The 20,998-nt window shown below is 42.1% G+C and overlaps 1 protein-coding gene across 1 annotated transcript in view; it reads left to right on the top strand.

The window, feature by feature from the left end:
* Positions 1–20,453, top strand: part of nova2 (NOVA alternative splicing regulator 2) — a 76,280-nt gene extending 55,827 nt beyond the window's left edge. Inside the window, exons 4-5 of the mRNA XM_085371169.1 lie at positions 1,215–1,381; positions 19,153–20,453. Coding sequence (XP_085227295.1) covers positions 1,215–1,381; positions 19,153–20,175 — 1,190 coding nt within the window. The 3' untranslated portion in view covers positions 20,176–20,453. The remainder of the gene's footprint in view (positions 1–1,214; positions 1,382–19,152) is intronic.
* The last annotated feature ends 545 nt before the right edge of the window (positions 20,454–20,998 follow it).

The following is a 20,998-nucleotide window of genomic DNA, read 5'->3' on the forward strand; positions in this document are numbered from 1 at the left end:
TCAAAAGCCATATAAGTGGGTTTTTTTGTATATTATTACAATTTCTGCAGCTAATCTTTAGCAGATGCAAACGTCATTAAACTGAAGCTAAAAGCTGCTTTTTGATTTTCTTCTCCTGCTGAAGTAGTGGAGGGCGAATCCCCCGTGCATCCACAGCTCTGCGTGATGTACTTTGTCCAGCTTATTTGGAGCCGATGCTCAGTTTTAATGCACACACACACATGTGGTGTACACACTGAAGCAGAAGCTTGGAAATTATTACAGCATGTTTGATTTTTTTTCTTGTGCCCTGGGGATTAATTTCCTGATTGGACGAAATCCTGGAAACAGACATAAACTGAGCGATGCCGATATGTTCAGAAGAAGGAGAGAGGAAATATGAACCCTGATGTTTTCTGTGAGGTGTACAAATATACAAATATACAAACGCACGATGTATTAAATCAATACTTTCATTTGTTATTTGTGTAATTACAAGTTTGTAATTAGGTTTTCTGTTGTGTTTTTTAACAGCACCTATACAAAGTTCATTTTTCTCCACTTCGATCTTTTGTTCTATTTCTTGATAGTTGGTGTTTTCACCCCCTCTCTCTCTTTGTTGCTATTTCCCGCTGCTGCAGTGTTATTTCCCAGTGGGGATCATTACAGTTTCCTGCGATCTTTTCTTATCTCACAGTTGTTATTTTTTGAATAGAAGCATGTGCCATGGCTGGTTTTATTTCTATTCAGCAGCATAAAGAAGATGAAAACAGAAAATTCTGAACGTTCAAGTTAAACTGAGAGAGCTGCGTTACATCAAACCTCTACCTGCTCTCTGTGCTTTCCCACCAAGCTGCAGAAACCTCTCTGAAATGCTGAGAAAAAAGCTGGGATACAGTCAGTCATAATTTCAAAAAGATCTTGTAAATATAGGAATCACATTGATAGAAATAACTGCTGACTAAATTATAAGGATTGCCGTCTTCTTCTGCATGTTTCTTGCAGTAGCGCTCAGCTGTGGTGTGCTGCTGCCACCCTGCTTTACAGGCTTGCACAGCACGCTGATTCATAAAAGTACTCAAGAGATTAAAAGTACTCATCTGAATGGTTTCATATCGTGACAAGTGATGATTATTATTTATCTTTGCTTGAAATGATGATCACGATACCACTAGCCACCAGTTTAAGCTCACACACTGACCCATCCGTGTGTGTGTTTGTGTGTGTTTGTGTAGGCACAACAGAGCGTGTGTGTCTGATCCAGGGGACTGTGGAGGCACTGAATGGTGTCCATGACTTCATCGCTGAGAAGGTGAGGGAGATGCCTCAGAGCACCCAGAAGACAGAGCCGGTGAGCATCCTGCAGCCGCAGACCACCGTCAACCCGGACCGAGTCAAACAGGTCAGTCTCATTATAGGATGCAAGGAAAGCCAATAAAATACTAATGTTCATGAATTCTTGTTTTCTTTTAAATAACTGTTTATTAGCTGTGTTTGTGTGAGAGGCGGCTGGGTGTGTAAGGTAGGGAGGAGACGAACTGGTTTCCTTGGTTTTCTCTGGAATGGCGAACTGTGTGTGTGCTTGTTTCTGTGTATGGGCTATGATTTTCTGCCTGAGTAAAGTTGAATGAGGCACAACATGAGGGAAAACAATGATGGCAAAACAGATATGTACACACACAAGGGAGGACGAGAGAGAGCGAGGGAGTAGAGAAAGTAATATTAGAAGGAAATATTTATAAAAAGGTGGAAAGATCAAAAAGAGAGTGAATTAGATGAGATTCGTTGTAATATGCGAACATAAAACAGGCTGCAGTTTATGGGACATGAACACGAACACGTGACATCAACTGCAGGCCTGCCCACCACGCACACACACACACACACACACACACACACACACACACATGCTGACTGTGCCAAATCCCTAAATAATCATCCCAACAGGAAATGACTTCCCACTAAGGGAGGAAGTGTGAGCAAGTGTCCAGATCACTCTCTCTCTCTCTCTCTCTCTCTCTCTCACACACTCACACACACACACACACACACACACACACACACACACACACACACACACAGTGTGGGCATGACTTATAGCTAATCTTACTGAGTTATTTCGGGTTCTTATCTCTAACTGTGTGTGTTGTTATATTTTCATAATATTAATTGGCAAAAGAAAAAAAAGTAGTGGGTGCAATCTTTAAATCTAGATGTTCCCAGTTTGACACAGGTATATACAACCAAGCACCTAGCTATGCATTCTACATTTAGGAACATGTGTGAAAGAATGGGTCATTCTAATGAGCTCACTGAATTTACAACAGGCAATTTAAAAGGAAGCCACCTTGAAGCAATCAGTGTGAAATCAGTGTGAAATTCCTTCCCACCTAAATATTCTGTGATTATTGTATGTGGTGTTACTGCAAAGTGGAAGCATATATGAGCCACAGCAACTCGGCCACAAAGTGGTAAACCACTTAAGGTTACAGAGTGGATTGACCAAGTGCAGAAACGTCACCAGCGCTCTGCTGAATCTGCAACCTCAGAGCTCCAAATCTCCTCTGGCATTAACATCAGCACAAAAACTGTGCGCCAGGAGCTTCGTGGGTTTCCATGACCAAGCAGCTTCTCTAGGTGTAATGCGTAGGTAGCTCACTGTTTCTGTCCATACAGATTTTAAACCCCTGGACTTTGGTAGTGGTAGAAATATTGCATTCGGTGGTACAGGAATGCATCAAAGGCTTTAACTTAATTTGTGACATTAGGAAGAAACTGTCCATCCACCGAGATCCAGATATGAGAAGACATTTCTAATATAACTTTTGATCACAGTGCATCAGTGTTCATCAAACACATTGCGGCTGATTATTAGGTTAGTGCATTAAAAGCAGGACTGTGGTTTTAGCACATACACCGCTGTTATCGCCCCACACTATATTGTCTGGAGCAGCACTCAAAAGTCAGAAGCAGCACAAGTGTCACCATTTCACTAAGTTGTTGTTTGCCCAGAAACTCTGAGTTCAGTGCTTCGCACAGACTCAGTCCACTGCTGATCGCACAACTAAATGTGAGTGCCAATACCAGCTGTGTAATGGAGGACAATTAGGGTGGCCACATTGATTATGATCCCAATCTGTTTAAGTGATTATCATCATTCTCTCTTCATGATTGGTCTCATTGATTAGTCAAGTCTGGCATTGTTTCCATCTATTGACTCTTCAGGCTTGCCAGACAGTGCATTCAGCCATGCCTGTTGGCACTCACACACACACACACACACACACACACACAATGCACTAGACACTAAAAAGTGTAAACTATACTTAAAAGGCTGTTAAAGCAACCACACATTTAAAAAAATAATCTAAATGTATTATGTGTGCTGCAGAGTGAAAAACTATTTTTATGCCAGAATTTTCTATTTTTCTTCTTCTTCTGCTCTCAGTCCGGGTGTTGCATTAGAGTTGCGTACATTTTCCCTCGTTGTTTGCGATTTCTCATCCTCTGTCATGAGCAGAATTTGGGGGCTGGGGAGGGGAAGGAGCGCTACGCCTTTATAGTTTTGAATAATTACAGTTATCAGACTTTTATACACACAGACACACAACAAAGCCCTCAGAGACGGTGTTTTCGCAGAGTGCACAATTCTGAGGTGCCGTTATAAAGAGAGTTTTATGCATAATTAATCAATTCTGGGTACACACACACTCATACAGAGAATTCTCGAGCCCACACATACCCAGCAGAGTTGAACTCAAACGGGCAAATTGTTCAAAAAGGCTGCTGCGTTTTAAAAGCTGCTGCATGCAGATAACGATGCTGAAGCGCATTAGCACATCTGGTGTTTTGTTTCCCTGTGTCTGAAAAGTTAATTTCATCATTTTAATATATGTAGTACTGGAAAGGCATATTATATGTCGAAAAGTATGCGACACCCATGGGTCATGGTACCTATCTCCTTCCATCCCATTCAGTTAGGAGAGCATAAGTGAGTGAGCCACTGAAGCTGGCCGATAAGACTTGGCTTGTAGTCGGTGCAGCAGTTCAGGAAACTGACAGATGGTCTTACGGCCTGTTAAGTTTTTCCACACCAAACTCAGGTTTCCGTGGCCAGGCAACCATTGCAGGCTCCAGGGAAGTTATTGGGTGAGAAATGGCAAATTATAATTTCTCCACTTCAGTTTTTGCACAGATTGTAGGCGGTTTTGTTACTATTGGACTGACCAAGGTTAGCTGCTTCCAGTTTCCAATCTGAATTATTTATTTAACTCAAGTGTCCTTCTTTCCCTCCGTATACAGTTAGTGTATATGTCCAATTTGCCGCTTGTGCATCATGAGCCTGAGCCGGAGGCTGACCGACAGCTGGATAATGCTATTTTGGATGATACGAGCAGCCAAAGGGAGACAGGCAGGCTAATAGCTGTTGATATTTAGATACTTATAATAGATGGTGAATCCCCTGTTGCTCTTTAGGCTATTTATACCATGTTAGAGAGGCAGTCAAATGGACTTGGGCAGCATTTGACAATGCACAGATAAAAGACATGTTCTCACACATAGAAGGAGAACACCCTCACTAAAATAGCCTCTTCGGCCATGCCGGATACTCACTGTAAATAAAGAAAAAGTTGAGAAAACTCATAACTTGTAAGCAACTTGGTTGATTGGCTGTTTCAGTTTTCTCAACTTTTGCTTTTGTTTGCGCTACGATTTAGTTCTGGTAATTACAATTTTCTTGTTCAACTAATTACGATATTTCTGTGAGGTTAATAAAACTTTTGTTTTGGCACAGTCCTTTTTCACCAGACTCCCTTCCTGACACAAATCTCCCATTTACCCAGGATTGGCAGCAGCAGTGGGATTACACTAGCTTGTGATCCCCACGGCACAATGTTGGGGTTTGTGTTTCCTCCTGTCTGCAAACTGGAGATCTTTTGTGTGTTAGGCAAACACGCTAACTCCTACGCTATTGTAATTTTGCACATTTTTCACATTAACCCCTCAGGGATATCTGGTATGTTTTTGTTGCTATCCTATAACACTATAATAAAAATGAAGAGGACACACAAGGTCATCTAAAACATTATGTGTTTCTATAATGTAAGCGTAAAAACATTTGTCTAACAAGCAAAAGGTTTCTTGTTCTACTTCGTGACTTCCAGGTACGATCACAAGCTAGTGTAGTATCACTTAAGTCCAGATAATTGGGAGGATTACATGTGGTGTAAAAATCATCAAACAAAAGTTGAACAGTGTATCTTAGTTTCTGTCTTTAAAACTGAAAAAATCAAAGAAAAATACTCATAAATGTAACATGGAAGATAGTTTGTCAGCGATGAGTAACCAAACACACTACAATACACAGCCATACATAAATACACACAAATGCAATGTTGTCCTTAGTAAGATGAGAACTCTTGGTAGATCCTCACAGCATTTTAAAAGCGTGGCTGTCATTGTGCAAACGCTTGTCCGACCCATTGTAGACAAACTCACTTTGACCTGCTGAATGGATCTCATTTACAAACACACTCATACACATGTGCCTCTGAAGGATGACTTGGCGCCCTGTGTAGTGCGGCTGCCGATTGTGTCGACTATTCTGGTTTTGGATAAAATGTCCTCTCCTCCTTCTTCTTGTCGAGGCCGCGGCTGTTGTAGCATTTGCTGTTGGCATTTAGTGTTTGACCCCATAGGACTAGCTGGCACAGAAAAAAGAGGGGAGCAGCGTGAGAATTTGAGATATCCGAAGGGTGTCTGTGGGAGGAAAGGAGGAAAAATGTCGGAACAAAAGACTGGGTCAAAGAGGGAAAACAAAAAAGTGTGAAAGGAGATGACATAAAGATAGATCGAGAAAGGGAGAAGACAAACAGAGCCAAAAGTGCTAGCCTGACTGGCCGAGTGGGTGACTGAAAGCTGGAAGCAGATCTGAACTCTTGTTAGCCGACAGCTGCAGAGTGGCAGAGAGCTTCAGTGGAATAAGCAGCTGCTGATAGAAAGAAAAACAGCAACAAGAACACCGACAGACAGCACGCCGCACTTCAAGGCCGCATAACGGGACGACAGACCGGGGAGGAAGTGATTTATGAGCTGGGTGAATTATTTTAATGAGGTCTGAAGTGATGTACAGATGAAGAGAATTTATTGAAGGATTTCATTACCTTTATGATTCATTGCTTGCCTTTGTTTACACCTCCAACTGCACTCTTGTAAAACACCACCATGCCCCTCTTCACACTGTGGCACGTGCTAATGTTACGATGGACAGTGTTGATCCATCTTTAAATAGTCATAGATTGTGAGTGCTCTCAAAATTCACTCATATATGTTGATGCACAAATATTAAACAAGTTTTTTTTTCTTTAACTTTAACCTACATTAGAAAATGTATCTCATTAGATAAAGTTGGAGTTTCATAGATTACATAGATTACGTTGATCCATTAAGTAAAATAAAGGAAGTTTCTCCTATTTTAAAAGCAAAAGTTTAAGTTATAAGCAACTATTTCCTCCCAGTACAACACAGTTAGGAGATTAGCTCCTCTGCCTTAATGTGCTGTATCTCCAATCACACTTCCACACTTCCACTTGCTATTTTCATTGCATAAAGTGCACTAACTGTGAAAAGTATAGCTACATGAAGTGCATCCAGATGTGTGTGCACATAATTCCCAAACAGTTAAGTGTTTGTGAATTATACACTTCTCACCCTGTGTGGTTTCTGTGCAGAAGGGGGGTTAGCATCAATCAGTTTTTAAGCTAGTAGGAGGAAGCCATGCTTTTAGCTAGCATTCTGTCACTGCTAGACACGCGTTGGTGACGATGGCAGAATTACATCAGGGATTAAATCTACTGTAAGAGTGTTGAAGGACTGTTTGGTGTTCATGTTTATATTTTGAATGAAGATGAATTGCTCAGACGCTCGACAAGTTGTCATGTTGTGAAACTAAAGTAGCTAGCTAGCATCACAGCTACAGTCGAATGCTGCAGTGGTCATTACTAGTAAACACAGTTTACTGTCTTAGATTTAAAACATCATTACTCTGTCAAAATTCACCCACCACACTACCAAGTAGGTATATTGTATATAGTCTACCACATGGAAGAGTATTAATTGAAGTATCTGAACTGAGACACAGTACTGGTTAGGTAGCTTAATTTATCCACTTGATTAATTTAATCATTCTTTTGTATCGAAATGCATAATCTTCTGTTTTATGCAACTGTAACTTTAGTGTTAGACTTACAGCTGTAAGATGGATGGGCTTAGATCACAGTGATCTAAATGAAAGGCCATATGCATGTGTCCTCTCGCTGCTACAAGGACAGTTCATCTGTGAAAGATCATAAGGACAGTGTGTGATAATCTGTGGAGGGATATTGCCCAGAAGGAAAATACGATCCAAGCATTATATAAACGCTGAGATCCACTGAGCATTTATGTAATGTGCCCTCCAAGCAGAGTAGAAAGTAATATCATAACAACTACAGGTCTGTGGAGTCTGCAAGGGATTAGAATTTACCCATCCACCCACCCATCCATCCATTTTCTTAATCACATATCCAGTTAAGAGTTGAAGCAAGCCATGATAAATACTTTATTTATGACCCATTTAAAAGAATCACTATTGCCATCCCCACTTACACATGTTGGTCACTTTTAGGCAGGTAGATTTGTGAAGGTGGCAACACAGCTCGGGTGTTTTTGTGCTATTTGCTCCTCTCACTATGTGGCTCTAACAGTCTCTCACATTCTGTCGTTTTGCTAAAATTATAACTTGTGGGAGATGATGTTTTAGATTACCAGCAGTTACCTCCTCTTTTTATGTGCATTATTGATTCACTCTTCACACAAAAGCCTTCCTATGCAGACGAATGTAAACATCAGTGATTGTTTAAAGGCAAAGCACCCTGGAGACTCCCCAGACTGCGTTTGTGGGCGATGTAGTAAAGCACCACCTACTTCATATGGCCAGTAAAGCATGCCCTCTCCCCTGTTACTGTTGCATTATGCTGTTTAGATATAAGCAGCCGTTTCGGAGCTGTGTCCCCTGTGAGATCATCTGCAAATGGTCTGTGGTTTTGTTGTGGTATTTTTCTGGGGCTATTTTCAGACCAAGCTGGCCTTTATTCAGACTGAAAACAGCAGTAGCCTTTTAACATTGTTATGCTGTAATAACAGCAGCGCTAAAGAGTGAACAGACACACACGCACATGCCTCTACTCGCATCAGCTCCAGTATTTCCAAGCAGCCACTTTGTTTGGTCATTTCCTGTGATCTCTCACCTCCTTTGCAAACACCTGTTTCCTACTTCCTGTTATTGCAGGCCTGCACAGGAAGTGTGCCGTGAATGCGAGGAAAACATGGAAGGCCCCTGGCTCACTTTGAGTCAGATGATAGAGGTGGAGTGTAAGACTCGCAGCTTAGTTGGCAAGAAAGGAATAAGTCAGCTTCAGCCAAACGATGAGTCAAACACACCAACAGTTAGGAAAAGTTCTGTGTTGTTGCTGCTGATCAGTGAATGAATGCACCCGGGATTTTGGCATTATAGGATCGGCTGATCATTTCATCACAAAAAGCTGACCTCTGTTGGCTACCATGAATGACAAAAGCATTGTGATCATAAAGTGGTGTAAACAGACTCCTGCTCCACAAGATCACATTCTTATTTTATCAATTAACTTTTTATAAGATTCATTTTTAGCCCTTAAGGTTTTGCCTGAATCTATTGTTAATTCCTCTGGTAACAAACCAAATGGTTTCCTTTTTGTGTACTTCTACAGGAATTGTTTAGCTCAACTCGACCAGTTGGTGGAACCCAACCCAGTATTTTGTACCTTGGAGGACGTGATTTACCTCATCAGCCTTTTCCTCATGGTTATCAGTAACTGCCCCACCCCTGAAAATAATTTGTGCAAGCTGCTGTTACTGTTTATAGGTGCATTTCAAAGTTAAGCAGCCTGTAGTGGCTGTGTGAATAAGTGCATATAAATATGTGCTGCTTCCATTACATTTAGATGTGTTTAACATTGTAAAAGGTTCTATTTTTAACCAAACTATGACTTTGTGCTTAAACAAAGACAAAAAGAGAAAACAAAGAGAAGCAAATTCAAGATTTATGGTTAAAAGTTGCTCGTGTTAAACAGACTTTTTCATCGGTTACTTCAGATGTCAGGAACAAACCACTTGGCGAGGTGAGTTGGTTCCTAGGTTTCATTTCAGAGATGTTTAAATCCAGGCTCCCAAAACCCTCCACTGCAGTAAGATCGGGATCGATGTAGGTGTTCCAGATAAGAGGCAGTCGATGTATTCATGTAGGCTGTTAATATATAAAAAATATCTGTCATTGCTTTAGTTTAGGGCTAAATTCAGTCAAAATTCAAGGTGCAGATGTTTTACGCAGGATTTTACACTCTGCGATTTGCTTTCTTACATAACATTTTATCCATTTTTTTTCTCCCGTCAGTCCTGTAATCTGCAACGTCTGCCTCGCTGCCGAGTCAGCGCGATTACAGGCGCACTCTCTATTTTTCTGTCTCGCTTATCTGCTCCAAAGACAGATGATTGTCTGCGTTTTATTATCTCAGCCCGAAATTCACATTGTACTTCAGGGTGTAGACCACGCACACACGCAGAGAATTATCAAGTTAGGGTGTGATCTCATTCATTCCTCAGACATATGTGTGTGAATTGATTAAAAAAAGAAAGATGAAGCTTTTTAATAGGTGTGATGTGCTTGCAAAGGAAATATCTCACACATGGAGAAAAGAAGAGAAGGAGGCTTCGTAATGAGTTTGATCTCCCCGTCTCATGTTTTGCCATCTGATTGGTCCGCACACAAACAGACTTATGGTTTCTCCCCATTTAAAACAATGTTTTTCATTTTCTACATTATCTGTAAGTAGTTGCAGTTAATCCTTCGTCTTCATCTCCAGTGTAGCAAGCTAACGGCGTCTCTGAGTGTATATGCTTCTGAGTTAATATTCCCCCAGCCAAGAAGCGGTTCATATAACAGCAGACTGAAGCTGGTGTGGAGGAAGAAAAAACCTATCTCTGGGTATGGTCTTGTAATGCTTCTGAGGGGGATTTAATGAATATTTGCAAACTTACCATTCCTCATGTCTAATGATTCCTGAATGCATAACACCATCTTATTCAGATTCTGTTCAGTTAGGTTTAGCTCACTTTCTGTTCAGCGATAGATGACTGCTGCCAAATCTTTATTATGATCAGGTTGGTGTTTTTATTGTTCATCTGTGATCAAGACGCATGCAAAATGTAAACAAGAGGCTTTAATTCTCCAACATGAACTTTAGAAATATCATACTCTTGGAAAAATACCACAGGTGGAGAGCATATTGCAAACTCATGTGCTAGAATTAAATAAAACATTTTGAAATATATGAAAAACTGCACATCAGTAATTCTGCATTATACCTGTTTTGAAGGACAGGATGACAGCCAGGAATAATCCTCCTGCTGCTCAGACACTCCCTTTAAATCCCCTGAAATAAGTCAAAAGCTCCCTTGTCATGACACCCACCCGAAAAGCTTAAAAACAAATTAAAAAGACCACATCTGTACATTTTGTATCTACGTTTTTTAACGCGTTGCATTTAAATGTAAGCAAATGGAAATATTTTCAATTTGGTGACCTAACATGCAGGGGGTTTAGGCGAATAAAGAAAAAATGATGCTTAAAACTAACCCCCAAAAACGCTTAATGTCCTTGAAGCAGCTTTATTTTTCTAAAAGCAAGAAAATGTAATGTAATTTTACGTTGCGCACATATTCCCTCTGCGCTTGCACTTGTGACGGCAGTTTCTCGGGAGAGAAACCCTCATCATGGAGCAAGAACAAGACCTGAGGTCTTTGAAAGTTAGATGATGTGGTATACGAGCTATAAATTCATGTGCGTGGGTATGTATAGGAGTCTGTTCTGTATATGCGTCCAAGTTAACATCATGTTCTCTTGCTGTTGGTCATTGTAGCCCAGCTCTTCTGTCATTCTGGTATTTTTAACCTCTAAGGGGGTTTCTGTGCTTCTGGGCGAGCCAGAGAATGAAAGAAGAAAGCCGGTGAGAGCGGTGGAAAAAGAGGGATGACACAGGGAGAGAGAGGTGACTAAGCCTGTGGATCAGTAGGAGGCAGATTAAACTAAAGTCCCCTGCTTAAGACTTCAAAGTTCAAACTGCAGCAGCCTCAACAGTTGTTCGCCGTCCGCTCACATTGCATGTTTGTGCGCGTGCGCTCATGGGAGATCGCCGAGAACATGCGTGTTTTGTTTTGTTTGTGTGTGCTTGCCTGTCCTTGTTTTTCTCACATGGATATGGATGAAACTGTGAATCGGTGCATGATGATGTGTGTGAGCAGCCGTGTGTGTGTGTGTGTTCATGTTAGCATCCACTGATGACACTGACAAATGGCCTTGTGACCTGGATGGATTGCAACACAACGTTTGTAACACAATGTCATCATTACATCATGACAATCCTAAATTTTAATAAGGAACAGCGTGCTAAAATCAGGTAGAGGTTGTGTTGCATTCATAAATGCCATTTGGATATTTTCAGTCAGAAGTAAACAGAAAGGATAAATGCAAGTGAATTCTTGCAGGGATTTGGATAAATGTACATGTGAAAAGCAGGCGTGCTATTAGATGTTTCTTAATCCTCAGTTGATTTTTTTGTTCCCCGAGTTGTGTTGGTGCTCAAGTAAAAGTCTCAAATAAACAATACAACCCTGATTTTTCTAAATAAACTTGCACAGACTTTGTTTTCGGCTAATCAGAATGGGAACAGGAGCCTCTTACACCTCAGGAGATTCCAGAGAAACCATTTTGCAGATTTGGTGTTTCATGAAATTTGAACACACACAGGAGGGAATGACTCGAGAAAGGCAGCTGGCCGTAAAAGCTGCGTGTTAATATGTCTGCACATCAAGGTCAAGCCCTAACAAGCTACTGCAACGTGCAGTGTCTGTGAGCGTACATGTGTCTGCGCTAGTCGTTAAGGTTGCTCGTGAAATGAAGCATCGCTCTCTTGGATCGTTACGCTTCGGTGATCCCGGCACCCCTGTTAGCTTATCACTTTGACTTGTCTATGCGAGACAAAAAACAAATACGTACACACATTTGTTGATACACAAAGTGAAGTGACACGTTTTGATTGATGAAGCAGAGCAAAGCGTTTGTCTCCTTCAGCCTGCCTGCTTAAACACAAGGACGTGGAGACAAGTGGACCATATCGCAGCAAGCAAGAACATCTTTTTAGGGCGTTTAATTATAGTCTGTCAACGTTTCATTAATCTTCTACATTTTAACAAATTTATTAAAGCACCTAGTAGCTACAAAGGTTCCTTCTGGATCACAGTAATATAATATGTTTTATGACAGATCTTAGTAATTATTTGTCCATATATTAAATGGCAAATGTTTGCGAGCTCTTCATTCAGTGTCATTCACCGCTGATGTTTTCTGCAGCACCATCAGCAGATACAAAATACTGAAGGATTCAGTTTAGTGTTTTCTTCTATGTCTTCTACTTTATAATTTATTTTTAATTGTACAGTTATTTGGTTATTTGTACATTAGGTTGGAGACTTATTTCCTGTAACAGATATCCATTGAACATCCAGTGAGTAATGTATAAGGTTTATTGGAGTTTATTGCTTAAAAGCATGAACTGGTGGAAGGAGATTAATGAGAGAAATTAATGTCTATGACTTGTCGAGTTAGGATTTGACCCAGTGTGACAAACTAATCAGTTCCAGAAAAATACCCAAACATCTCTCGTGTTGTTGTTTTGAACTGTGGTAATTGAACTTTTTATTTGAGAGTCCCAACAGTCAGACCCTGAACACGCTCCAAGTTGTTCCTGAATCCAATCATCCCAATATCGATTTGGACTTATCTGTTAAGCTGGCATCCCTGCTGAAGTCAACACTTCACATCCCTGCTCCTTCAAACTATTTGCATGAGTGTATTCACGAGCAGGAGATTGGTTTTGACCTTTGACCTCAGCCCAGCAGCTGCAGCCGTAGGGCGTTCTTGTCAGCAGCTGGATAGAAGCCAGACCTTCCTCTGCTCTGTGGAAGAAAGTTTCTCCCAGCAGATATAAAACTCTTCAAAGAGAAGGGGAAAAAAAATCAAATGAAAACAGGAGACACCTGAGATCAGAAAACGTAGAAAAAACTGAAACCTTAACAAAAAGCTTTAAACCTGAGCAGCTAACGGGGGGAAATAATGAAAGAGTTGTCACTGTAGGAGAGATTGCCTGCGTGCTGCCAACTGTCACATAATCTTCTTTGTGGCAGCTCTGCAGAAAGGTGCTGGGAGCATGGGATTGTGGGTAGGTAGGAGCTGCCTGGCTGAGTCGGTCATTGGAGCGAGTCAAAGCAACAGCGTCAGCTAAATAAAAGCAGGATGAAGTTGATGATTTCATATTAAAACTGTGTGTGTTTGTGTGTGTGGGAGTGGGAGTGGGAGTGAGTTGTGTTTGACCTTGCAAGAAGAGCTTTGCTTTACTGAACACAGAAAATTGAAAGAAATGAACAGTGGAAAATTACAACAGTACAGCACAGCATAAGGAAAGACGCAAAGAGTACACAGCTACACAGCTTTAAGGGACTGACAGATGTTTTAACGTTTATGAAACCTTAAAAAGGAAAAAGCATCAACAATATGGAAAGAAATAAATGCGAGAAAAGAAAGTGAAGCAAGCGGAGGAGGAGTGGAGACAAATCTAGAACCTCATTAGCAGAGAATCAGTCGGCTATAAAGATGGTAGATGTGATCGGTAGCACCAGGAGGGATGCAGACATCACTGTACACCACTGTTTATCCTCCCACTTCTACACCGACACTCTGTGGATGTGTGTGTGAATGTTACAGTGCAGAGTGCAGAGGATGAAAGGGCTCATGAGTAAAATCTTTTCAGCTCCTTCCTCTCTGCAGTTCTCCTGCTGGTTGTCGCTTCATTATTTTATCCCTCATCTTTACTTTCACCCCCACCCGGTTCATCTGCTCACTGCAAAGCAACCATCCGGAGAACGTTGCCCCTGAACAGAATTTTGGATGTACGGTTAGACCGCTGTATGAAATCTAAGGCAGTGCCAAATAGTGGTATCTTATTTTATTTTTTCAAATTTTTCACAAATCTGGCAGCTTAGAGGATATCTGTACAAATGTTTACATCCAAAATTTGACTGTTACTTAACTTATTAGCAGTAGATATTAGCATAATCATCTGTTCAGATTAGAATGAGTGTTTGCAGAGTTTTGACAGTATTTTACACCATGAAGATTTTTCCTGCATCGTGTTAAGAAAGGATCAGATCACGAGTGCGTTTGCTAATCTCACCCTAACCAGAGGCTGCAGAATCATCTCTAACAGCCGTCTTACTGAAAAAGACATTACCCACGGCCTGCCATACCACACCGAAGGAGGATGGCGTAGCCAAGGCGCAGCGCCAGGGTGCTTCTTTGATTTACAACAGTAGCATTTCTGTGTAATGACAGTGAACTGAGTCAGTGTGGAAAAACTTAGGCATATTGTTAAAATTGTGCTTGTTTTTCTCAAGATTTTGCAGGCTGTGAATCATCAGTTTCGTAAATGGGTGATTCCTTAAACTTTCTTCTTTCATGCTCAGAATGTACTTGCAATAGCTTATTATGTTATGGTTTGCATTTTGTCGAGCTCCCTTTTATATCAAATTGGGCCGGATGTGGTTCATGAACTAAAATGAGTTTGACATCCCTGGATTAGACTAAAGGAACATTTTAAATCAAGGTTACCATAAACAGTTTGACCAAACGGCAGCCAAGTAAATACTGTTAAACATAATGTCTAAACGCATGTGAAAAGATTGCCCAAGGGCTCATTTAAGAGACATTTAGAAAGGCCTTGATAGTCAATTACAATCAGTTATTGGTAAACAAAAACAAAACAAAAAAAGATTCAAATTCATGTTCAAGATTTGTGAGGTCTTCATGAGTTGTGCACAGTATCCCTGCATGTTTAGTCTTTCTAATGATTTTCAAACTTTCATCATTTCCCATCACACACACATCTGGACTGAATTATGACACATTATAATTTCAAAACACTTTCAGTCATTAAAAAATAACAAATACTGAAAATTGCACACATTTGTGTGACCTCTGAGAGTTTGTAGATTATCTGTTGTGACATAACCAAAGCACTTAACTTCTCTCCAAATGAATGAGGTGCGTGAGTTATTAAATGTAGAACAGTTGGGTGCGCTGTACTACAGATCAGGTTGATTATTTTATATCACGGGCTGCTGTGGCTCAGGTGGTAGAGCAGGTTTTCTACTAAATGTGGCAGTTCTGTCCCCAGACGCGCCACATGTTGAAGTGTCCACAGGGAAGACGCTGACGCTCCAAATGGCAGGCCAGCACCTTATATTGCAGCTCAGTCACCAGTGATGTGGGTGTGAGTGGGTGGATGATGCAACAACAACATAAAGCACATAAAACGCTATGTTAGCACAGCACATTTATTGTGACTTCACTGTAATATTATTCAAATCAATAAAGGAAAATATTTCATGAATGATTTCACCCCCATTCTCTTTCAGTGCTTTATAGTATTAAAACTATATTGTGTTAGGAAGGAATCCTTAAAATCGCTCTGCCTCAGCAGTGTTCACACTTTGTTAGCATTTTGCTCTTCTCCTGAATCTACACAGGACGGCAGATTGTAGCGAAGCCTCCGTTAGCAGCAGGACGCTAAGAGACATGTTGAAGGAGCATCGCTGTGTTGTGCCTCGCCGTAACAGCTTGCTAATCAATAGAAACTAGCTACAAATTTCCATTCTGTCTGAGAGGAATGACGAACCGACAAAAGAAAAAAAAAAACCTGTTAATCCCAAAGAAACGTCTCACAAACAAACACGGTCAGGCAAAAGATAATTTGCTAATATTCAAGTTGAAGCAGTGAGAAGCAAAAATGTGACGCCGTCTGCAGGTTTGAATTTGCTCTTGTTATCCGCTCCCTCCTTCATGCTTCTCACTAATTTTCTATTTCTATGTAAATTCATCTCCCGCCTGACAGAAAGCTGCAGTGCAGAGCACACGGGATTCGGCGTGGCAGCAAGCCTCTGTAATCGAGGCTGCCTCCACACAATGTTGCACGGCTTAAAACTGCAGCAAATGGGGGCTGGGGGTTAAAGGAGAAGTGTCAGACAGGGAAAATAATGAAATGGCCTTTACATTCTTCTTTACCTTGTCTTCCTGCTCTTTTTTTCCCATCGTGCTCTACATGGAAAGCCAGAAAACAAAAAAATTGTGGCTCTGCTCATGTTTTATCTCAGATTGTTGAATCAATAATCCCCTTCCACCATCTCTTTCTCCTATTTTACTCCCCTGTCTTCATCAATGCCAACTCAGTGATGTTTTCCGCTCGCTGTCCACCCATTTCTCCGACCTAACGTCTCTCTTTCTGCACTTAATAAGCATTTTTCTCACTCAGACAGACCACAGATAGCAGTCCAGGCAGGGCATTCATTTATTTGCTAGGTGGCTGATGTGCAGCAGAAGTCCACAACATCTGCTGCAGGTTGTTTGTTTCTATTTCTGTTGTCTTGTGTGCACAAAAAGAGAAAAGGATCACATATTGCAACAAGTTGCAGCAGAGGGCTTTTTCCATTATTGCTGTTGAATGCTGGCACGAGTCTCACACTTTCCTCTGGTCTGTTCTCAGTCAGCAAAGTGACGCTTTTATTGTGCACGGAGGTCAGCGCTGCGGCAGAGTGGGATGCGTCACTCACTGCCTGCGTCAGTGGAGCAGCAGTGAACCCTTCATATACGCAGTTCATTCAGACTTTAGCTCCCTGCAGACATCAGATCTGTTTGTGGCAGACAGCCCTCATGTAAACCTTTTCATACAAAAGGGTTATTGTAGATTATCCACCAGTAAACTGAGGGCAAAAACAAATTGATAATTTTATCTTTTTGAGGGTTAATGTCATTTTGCACTTACCACCGATATGAACAACCAACAGTGTATATAAAGCAGAACAAGTAAGCTTGTTTTACAAAATGAACATGAATCACTTCAATCACCTGTCCCTGAAAAGTGGAAACGGCAAACTTTATAGCTAACTGCATAATGTCCTTGCCATAAACAGAATTTAACCTTAGAGCAAACCCAGAGAAATCACAGAGGGCAAATTCAGTGAAATGTGTTCACTTTTAGTCTGACTACTTGGCAAGCTTCTCTGTAACACCATAAGAGAGTTATTTTAGGTTTACAAGACTAAATCTCTATGTCCAACTTAAAAGGTCATACCTGTAATATCAAGAGAGCGGCATAAAAAAGCTAGAAAAAAAAACTATGCAGCGAATCAGCAGATAGAAACTTAAAAAAAAGAATGTGTTGCTTTTGTCTCAAAATAACATTTAAAAACAGATTTCTCCCAGCAAGCTAGACTCCTATTACAGCTGTTCAACTCTATAAGGCATTAACGGCTTCATTAGTGGCTCAGTCTGCACTGTCCACATGTTCAGCGTCTCTGGCTCCTCCCAGCAGAGCACTTGAACAAGTTCCATTCCAAATCAGATACAATTAGCTACATGTTTACGAAGATAAAGAATAGGTGTTAGAATTGCCACCAGTTCTAACTTTCAGCCACATAGTTAAATGTTTTTTGTGGAAGGGGTGGAGCAATTGCCACGACTGCGCCTCCCGTAAATTTCACATTAACACCTACGACTATTTTAATCTGTTCATTCAGCAAAACATGAAGAAGAGGGAAGATGCAATTCCAGCAGATCAACAGATCTCAATGATGGCCCATATCAGCTGGTGGCTTCAGCTGATATTTTGCTTCCAGTTTGCAACTCTCACATGCAAGGCGGCTATTAAATTACTTTAGTTAGCCTACAGTTATTGCACCCTGCATGCTGCTTTGAAACCCACTTCAGTGTGGTGTCTGTCATCACTAACTCCTGCTCCAGCCTGTGAGTAAGGGGTTTGCTGCTGCTTTTTCCTCCTCTGGCTCTCTTTTTATGATTGTGGACACACAGGGAGGTCCCAGAGCAAAGCCGTAATGCCAGATATGAAGTACTGCAGATGAAAATAATCAATCATCTTTTGGCTATAGTGGTCCTGGCTGAAATGGTCTCCAGCTGTTAAGAAATGCACTGTGAATCAATTCTCTTTTAACTGTGAAAGGCTAAATGAAGTGCGTTAAGTTCATTCATCGACTGGCGAGCATTACTGTTCTGTTCATTTCTGTATGCATATAAGTTAAATATGCTGCGCCGTGTTTGGGTGTGAGGAGAGTGTGTACATATGTGTGTCTCACTCCCTTTCACTACCCTTTGAATGCTGGAGCTGTGTTTCCATGGCAACGCTGACCCCTGGGAGTCAATGTTATTTTTTTTCCACACAAGTAGCCTCTTTGCAATCCCTCTCTCTCTCTCCCTCTCTCTCATCCATCCTTCCCTCCCACTCTTCATCTCCTGTTCTCTCACCAACTCGCATTGCGTCTCTCTCTTCTTTTGCTATTGTGTACCAAAGTAATAAAGAAAAAAAACACTCTTTACTCATTATCTGCTCCTGCACAGTCCATTTTATTCAGTGGCTGTGTCAGCTCTTTCTCCTTTCAGGACATCGTTACACTGTTGACACACATTCACGCACAAACACAGCGCATCAGAAACTCTCCTTCTTCCTCTCTGTATTCAGACATCGTTCAGTCTCAGTTCATCTCTTCTTTGGATCTCTTTGTCTCCCGTCCTTTATAAGGACACCTCTAAAGACAGCTCCCACTGTTTTGCATCTCGCAAACAGGAGCCTTCATCGTCCGTTGTATAATGTCGTCTTCATTTTATAATTCCACTGAATTCAAGATGGGATGTTATCATGCATGTGTAATCGTAACTTCACAGGTGAGACATCGCCTCGTTTCCCTCTCTGCTGAACATGAACAGTGTAAAACATCAGGAACATCTCTCTGTAACACTGATAAACACATTTGTGTAGAAAGACTGACTTTATACTTCTCTTTGGGATTGTAGTGGAATTAATTGCCTGATCAATAAAGAAACAAATCTATCACTTATATTTCTGCTGGGTAAATGTACTTTAAAACGTCGATAACTAAGTAATAACCTATCTCTTTTTTTGCCCAACCTCCCACCAGGCCAAGCTGATCGTCCCCAACAGTACAGCAGGATTGATCATTGGTAAAGGCGGAGCTACAGTCAAGGCAGTGATGGAACAGTCTGGGGCGTGGGTCCAGCTATCCCAGAAGCCAGAAGGTATCAACCTGCAGGAGCGTGTGGTCACCATCAGCGGCGAGCCCGAACAGAACCGGAAAGCAGTGGAGATCATTGTCCAGAAGATCCAGGAGGACCCGCAGAGCTCCTCGTGCCTCAACATCTCCTACTCCAACATCACAGGGCCAGTCGCCAACTCCAACCCCACCGGCTCACCGTACGCCAACTCAACCGAGGTCATGCCAGCTGCCGCAGCCGCTGCCGCGGCTACGGCTTCTTCTCTGCTCGGCCAGGCAGGCCTGGCTGGGGTTGGAGCCTTCCCAACCACTATGTCCAGCCTATCAGGCAACGACTTGCTCGCCATCACTTCTGCCCTCAACACTCTGGCCAGCTATGGTTACAACACCAACTCTCTGGGCCTGGGGCTCAACCCTGCTGCTGCTTCAGGGGTTCTAGCCGCAGTAGCGGCTAATGCAAATCCAGCAGCAGCTGCTGCAGCTAATTTGTTAGCATCCTATGCCAGCGATGCATCCACCAGCGCTGCTCACCCTGCAGCCAGTCTTGGAGGCTTCTCTCTGGGATCCCTAGCTGCTGCTACAGGGGCCACCAATGGTTACTTAAGCGCTGCTTCACCACTTGTGGCATCATCTCTACTGGCCACAGAGAAGCTAGCAGAAGGAGCAAAGGAAGTGGTTGAGATCGCTGTGCCAGAAAACCTAGTGGGAGCCATTCTGGGGAAAGGAGGGAAGACGCTAGTGGAGTACCAGGAGCTGACCGGCGCCAGGATCCAGATCTCCAAGAAGGGCGAGTTCATTCCTGGAACTCGGAACAGGAAGGTGACCATCACAGGTTCCCAGGCCGCCACACAGGCTGCACAGTACCTGATCAGCCAGCGAATCACCTACGAGCAGGGGGTACGCGCCACCAACCCACAGAAGGTGGGCTAAACCTGACAGCCGATGAGAAACGAGGAGGAAAAGAGGAAAAAAAAAGAGTGGGGGCTTGGGGGAGGAGTATAAAAAAAAGTGAGAATGGAAAAAGGAGAGGAGAGCAAGAATGTCGGAAGGAATCGTTCGCACCGTTTTCTTCTGCGTGTTTTCAGTATTCTCTATTAAAAAAAAATTTTTTGACGCAAAGCAAAAATGTGCTGAGAAGACGAGGAGGGAGAGGAGCGAGTTATTACGCTGAAAAACCAAGAAAAAAATGTGCAAAATGTAAATAAGGTTTTATTACTTAACGTCTTGACCTTTTGGGATTTTTTATTGTTTTGTTTATTGTTTTATTGTTTTGTTTCGTTTAGTAAATTAAGCTGTCTGTTTGTTTGTGTATTGTGTGGACAGAGCTGAATGCCATGTAGACAGGCCGACTGCCTGAGAGGCTACAGGAAGTGGGGGGATGGAGGGAAGGGCATGGGTGCGGCAAGGCGGAGGGTTGGGGTTTTGCAGGGTTCAGCCCTCCACCGCCCCCGAACCCAATACGGAAACAACCCTTAGCCCTCCTTCCCCCTGCAGGCCACACCCATCACCCTCCAGTAGGGTTTTTGTTTTTTCTTCTAGGAGATTTACCCCAAACCCCTCGCCCCACCTCCCTTGAATGCCCCTCTCACTTTTTGCTCCCCTGACCCGCCCCTCTCCCTTTTACAAGGGTTTTATAACAAACAAGACTGCAAACCTCAGCCTGGTGTGCGAGAGAAGAAATGCCCTTGACTCCTCCCCCACCGCCGACACCTTCTATTACTTCACCCGCATATGATCGTACCTCCCTCCTCGT

This window comes from Diplotaxodon limnothrissa, linkage group LG14 (genome assembly GCF_057381915.1).
Source record: "Diplotaxodon limnothrissa isolate DT_005_m linkage group LG14, D_limnothrissa_male_GT1.1, whole genome shotgun sequence".
Lineage (NCBI taxonomy): Eukaryota > Metazoa > Chordata > Actinopteri > Cichliformes > Cichlidae > Diplotaxodon > Diplotaxodon limnothrissa.